The sequence below is a fragment of the Plasmodium fragile genome (assembly GCF_000956335.1).
Source record: "Plasmodium fragile strain nilgiri unplaced genomic scaffold supercont1.18, whole genome shotgun sequence".
Classification (NCBI taxonomy): domain Eukaryota; phylum Apicomplexa; class Aconoidasida; order Haemosporida; family Plasmodiidae; genus Plasmodium; species Plasmodium fragile.
Window position 1 is genome coordinate 390,853 of NW_012192598.1, and position 6,133 is coordinate 396,985.

Consider the following 6,133-nt stretch of genomic DNA (forward strand, 5'->3'; position numbering starts at 1 on the left):
AAAAAAAAAAAAAAAAAAAAAAAAAAAAAAAAAAGACAAATTAAAGGATATTAAGTACATTAACGAACAAATATATGAACTTTCCCTTTTTTTATTACATAACGGGAGAAAAGGTTGGTGCTGATGGTAACTAATATACACATATTAATTATAAAAAATCTCAACAATATAATATAAACCCCATACACAAAATCTAATATTATGTAAGGGAGGAAAGCATCTTACTATTCAAATTTATATGAATAAAATGAAAAAAAATATAGAAAAAACAATTCTGCACATTTACATGTTTTTATACAGATAACTACAACATATTCTTGGACTTCAGTGTGCACCTAACAGTTTGCCATGACCCCCTAAAATTTCGATTACTCGTTGAATTTCTATTTGCTGCTGTAATGCAATGATCCAAAGAACACAAATACGAACAACGAGTCCCCCATTTTGCCAATAATTACTTCGTATGGACCTTTAATATTCTTAAGAATTCTTGTACTTTTTCGGATATTTATTATGCAACATGTTCCTCAGGAGTTTCTCCACCATAAACATGTTGTAATATAACATTCATAAACTGAACTTTTGAAGCAAATAAATGTGAAACTACGTTAGGAAAAAAAGAAAACATGATAAAAAACTTTTTCCCCTTCCTGTTACATCATTACCTCGTCATCCTTGTTCCACAAATGACGATAACGTTATGTGCAAATTCAAAATGACCGTCTGTCTATAATGCTATTATTGAACAACATTAAGGAATCTCTATTAATACATAGCCTACGAATGGAAGAATAAGTACATGTGTGCGGAAGCACGAAGGTGTAAGAAAAAGCTCCTACAAAATGATAACAGACCCCAATTATAATGTTCAAAATATACATAAGAAAAATGTACTTATACTCCATTTAACAGAAAACTAAAAATGAAATTTTCCTTCCGTGTGATAATTCATTTTCCACGGTAATGGGCTCCTTATCACATGCATTAGTAAAGATTATACTCACGGCAAACGTGTTATGTCCCATTGTCCCCTCTTTTTTTTTTTTTTTTTTTTTCCTTCCATACATATTATTCAAATTATTAACATTGTATTTTTTTGTTGGTTAATATGTAAAACAAAATAAAAAGGTGAAAGGAAAAAAAAAGTTGTAAATTACAGTAAAACGAACTTTTGCTCTATTGGCAAAAGGATTAAAAATCCTACAGGCCAATAAAAGGAAATACACTTGTTGCAAATAGAAGCAATTAGTTCTAATTTAGACATTTATATAAAGATACACAATAAAAATAATTCTTACCGTGTATGTAAATCATTCTTGCACAAGCTCGATATATTTTCTCCTCTATTGAATCAAGCAAAGTGACCAAAATTGTATCAGCATTACATTCTGAATTGCTTTGGTTTATCAACGTAGCGCCATGAATAATCCGCGGGATTTGATGATTGAATGTGTTCTATATTTAAAGAAGAAATAAAAAGAATAGAGCAAAATGATATAATATTTCTCTTTAAATGAAATTTTGTTTTTGAAATTTGAATTACTTGTATGTATCAGGGGCATGTTGTGAATATTATCATGGCATTCTTCAAATTCATTAAATGGAGCTTTTTCAGGACTGTACGAACAAGGAAATGTACATTTATTATATATACGTACATATATGTATATGTGTTTATATGTGTGTACATCATGATTACGCATTTTCAATCTCTTTAAAACTGCACAAATGGAATACTCAGAATTAATTGTACACTAACATTATTTCTCATTTTATATTATTTTATTTCATTTCCCCCTGTAATTGTTATTTTATTTTTTATTCTAAGTGTTATTATACTCTTTACTCTAATTTTTATTCTCATTTTTATTTTAGTCTTCGCTTACTCATTTTTAACTATATTCCATGAAGCAACTAAGAACAGCAGTATCAGCAACGCTCCCCCAGCGCCAAAATAAGCCTTGTCTGCAAAAAGAATATTGGTTGCAGAAATTTTTATAACATTCGTAAAATCAATTTCTTCTTATTTACATAACATGCTCGTCTATTTATCATCATTTTCTACATACCTCTAAAGCTCCCTGTTGTAAAGCACATGTATAATGGATCTTGAAATTCCTTCTTCATACAATTAAAATACTCATCGGAACCAGCCACAAAATAGTTCAAACAAAAATCCGATATTGAACAACACAAATTTTTACTTCTCTCCCTAGAACAAGTGCCTGACGACGTTCTGTCTTCTGTAGATTTGCAGTACACTAAAGAAATAATATTATTACACTTGCGTACTTCAGAGAGATATATAATATTTTTCCTTGTTGCATTGACATCTCTGCTCTTGTATTGATCTATATTTAATTTACGATTACTCAAATTATTAAGGCTATTCAAGTGGTTACTACCTCGACTTGTCATAAAAATATCTTCATTTACATGCTCTCTCCCTTGTGCTTCATCATTCATGATACTATCCTTGTGATATCCTTTCGCACCTCTAGTTTGTTCCAATTTTGGTTCGCCATGCCGCATATCATTATTTCTAAAATTATGCTTCTGCAAATCCTTTTCGCTTGTGTCATTTTTATTCTTTAATGTGTGAACTGTGTCATTAGCAGTTCCATGTACACTTACGTTTGATCCTAAATGTCCATTTTCATTTGGAACAGTGATATTTGTATTTGGTTCACTGCCAGGTGTAGGAACACTATCTGTAGCAAGGGGAGCACGTATGTCTGGTTTCACAGTTATTCCACTTGCACTGGAGGAAGAGGAACCACCATGAATAGCAGTGCCACTTCTTTTCCCATCGACAACGGAAAAATCATGGAAACCAGGTATATCAGTGAAATCCCATGGATCCTTTGTATAGTCCTTCTTAGGATTCGATTGTTCTGCATTGACGTCGGATCCGACGTTTCCGGAGGGGTCACGTGGAGGAGAGTCATCTTTTCCTCCATCGGGGACGGCAACGTCCTTAGTGGACACGGGATTCGCAGCAACTTCGGGAGCTTTTGTTGAATCCAATGTTATGTTTTGACCTGTGGGATCAGTATTCTTCGCAGGCTCCGTACTTCCTCCACCTACTGCAGATAGTCCGGATGGTTGATTTTCTCCTGTGCCTGGAGTAGTTTGACCTGTGTCCTTTGCTGTTTGTATTGTTTCATCTCCTGGAGGTGATAATGCTGGTGCTCCTGTTGGTACTGTGTGTGTGGATGCTATCTCGGAGGATGCTGCTGCTGTCGCTTTGACGTGTGATGCATCACCCGTTGTGGTTGTGGGAGCAGAGTGGTCGTCTTTACTTTTCTGTTCCTTTGCCGCCTGCACCCCATCTCTGTTGCTGGGGTCTCCTTCGCTGTGAGCTTGATTCGAGGCACTGGCCTTGTCATGCTGGTGACCGCTGTTTCCTTCTTCACCCAGTCTTCCCTGGTCGCCGGGACTTACATCTGTTGATACCACCAGATCCTCCTTGCTGTGCTCAGCGGTCTCATCTGACTTGTCGGAGGCAACATTCTCCCGCTCCTGTGTCTTCGGTGCCTCTTTCTGTGCCACCGATTCTGTCGCCGCTAGCTGAGCATTTTCTGCCGTTCCTGTTAGTACTGGTGTTGGTGATCCTGATGAGGGCGATGACGATGGTGATATGGTCCCTGTACTAATTTGAATATTACCTGTACCCCCAAAAGGATTGGTGACATTGTCATGTGGTCTTGAGCTTTGTTCCTGTTTATTATTATCATTGGCACTCGCACCTTTGTTACCTTTTGATGCTTCCAATTTCACGCTTGTAGGTCTTGTGGTTTTCATGATAGGGTTCGCATCGTCGGTTTCACCGGTCCTAGCTATAGTGTTACCCTCTGTACTTCCTTTATTCGGGCTTGTGGCATTGGAGGGGGGCATGTGTCCACCAGTATTGACAGGGAGGTTCCCTGTGTGTTCTATGCCCATATGTTCCCCCGTCACAATCTTCCTTATTTCTCCCACTGCTCCTTGCAGCCTCTTTATTTGTTCCATTATTTCCTTCCTTAATCCATTAACATCATCCATACTATTTACCCTTGCTCCGTTTTTATTTAGTCCTGTACATTCATCATTTATGTTTATCTGTTCCATTATTCCCATTATGCCTTTATTATCTCTTATCCGTCCTGCACCTGTTTCTTCAATATTTTTGTCTGTCATATTTAATCCTTCCCAATGCAAGTCAACACATCCTCCATCATTGTGTTCATTCTTCATATCATTTTTCAGTTGTCTGATGGCACGCATAGCGTATTCTATACCATCCTTCCTTCCACAGGTCCTTCTCAATAACTCCCATATATATGCATTCCCCATTATACATCTTATAGTTGACCTTATTTCTCCTCTTTCCCCATCCCCACTTGTCTTCATTCCTTCCTTACTGTGGACTCCATCCATGTATGACAATATCTTTGCTGCTATCTCGCACACGGGCTTGTCCTCTTCCTTAATTTTCTCTTCACCTTCTACTTCGTCATCACATAATACCCTGAATTCATTCTCATCGTTTCCTATATATTCCGAGAACTCCCTGAATACTTCTCTCATATCGTCCCATATTCTCTCCTATAATATGCAAAAAGAAAAGAAAAAGAGGACACACATTTATATAAACACTCTAATTCTATGCTTCCTTAAATAGTACACTCATATATATACATGTCCGCATATGCCTTCATGCCTCTTCCCCTTCTTTTCAAATACTTACACTATACTTTGACCTTCCTGATATTTTCTCTCCCTGTATCCATTTTACCATTGAATTCGTAAAATATTTCACTATAAAATCATTATCCTTATTATACAAATCCACCATGTACTCGTTGTCTACAGTGTTTTGCTCCTCGTAAATGGATTCATTCAACATGCGGCTAGTTCTTTTTTCATTCATTTGTGTATACTTTATTTTGAATTCTGCAATGTCGTATCTATATTGTAAATTGTGCTCAGTTCGTCTTTCATTAATCGCTTCTAACCATTGTTGCATTACATCTTTCCCATTGCTGGGATAACATTTAGCTACTTTATAACAACTTTCACGTTGCTCATATTCATTCTTGCACTCTGAAATCGTCTCAATTGCTCCTTCTAATAATACATTATGTGCCTGAGAAGGAAAATGGAAGAAGGAAATTGAGCGCATCATGATTATTGTCCTTTTTTCTAATTTGCTCTTCAGTATAATTAAATATATTTTTCCTTTTTTTTTTCTTTCATGATAATTTATTTGGTCTAATGGAAAAATTATCTTTATAGGTTACCTTGTGTGACAATAATAAAACTGGGATCAAAAATAAAGAGCTATTTTTTTTTCCTTTCATGAGTAATTAAATATAAATGTATATGGTTACATATTCAGATGTGAACGTATACGCAATATATTTTTCTCGCGGTGTTCTACAAATAGAAGAACACATATATGCAAAACAAAAGGGAAAAATTTAAAGCGCGTAATATGTCAAAAAAGCGTATAACGGGGGGGGGGGCATCTAAATTATAGCAACCCCTAAATATATAAGCGTAAAGCATGAAAATGTTGTGGCAGAATGTGTCGAAAAATTTTTGCTGCTTTTAAAATCTTCCGTTTCTCTTTTTTTCAGAACAAGGAAATTTATGTGTACAACTTTCTATAGTAATAACGCCTACAGTCATGTGCTTCTTTTTTTAAGGTCCTTACAAATAATTTTTCCCAAACATCATCCCTGTATATATTTAATAAAGAAAAAAAAAATGAAAAGATCAATAATTAAGTAAAAAAAAAAAATTTCCTCCTTTTTTTTTCTCATTCTTCATTACACATGTACCCCGACCGAGTATACCAAAGAACAATTAGTCAATTTTGAGAAAAAGAAAAAAAATAAAATAATAAATTGGCTACATAGGCACACATAGTGTAAGCGGTGAATAGAATTTGTTCTAGATATTGTGTGTAAATGAAAAATAATAAATTGGCTCTATGAGCACATAAATAGGGTATATGGTTACGAGAATTTGTTCTAGATATTGGGTGCACAGGTAAAATAATAAATTGGTTCCGCGAGCACACAAACAGCTTACGCGGTTAAGAGAAATTGTTCTAGATATTGTGTGTAAATGAAAAATCATAAATTGG

General features: G+C 35.2%; 1 protein-coding gene across 1 annotated transcript; it reads right to left on the reverse strand.

Annotated features, from left to right (window-relative positions):
* Window positions 1-2,061: 2,061 nt before the first annotated feature.
* Window positions 2,062-5,167, reverse strand: AK88_02017 (uncharacterized protein; the record flags this gene model as incomplete). The annotated part of the gene is made up of 2 exons (XM_012479651.1): window positions 2,062-4,587; window positions 4,730-5,167. The coding sequence occupies 2 exons, from the start codon at window positions 5,165-5,167 to the stop codon at window positions 2,062-2,064; spliced, it is 2,964 nt and encodes a 987-aa protein (XP_012335074.1).
* Between the last annotated feature and the right edge of the window lie 966 nt (window positions 5,168-6,133).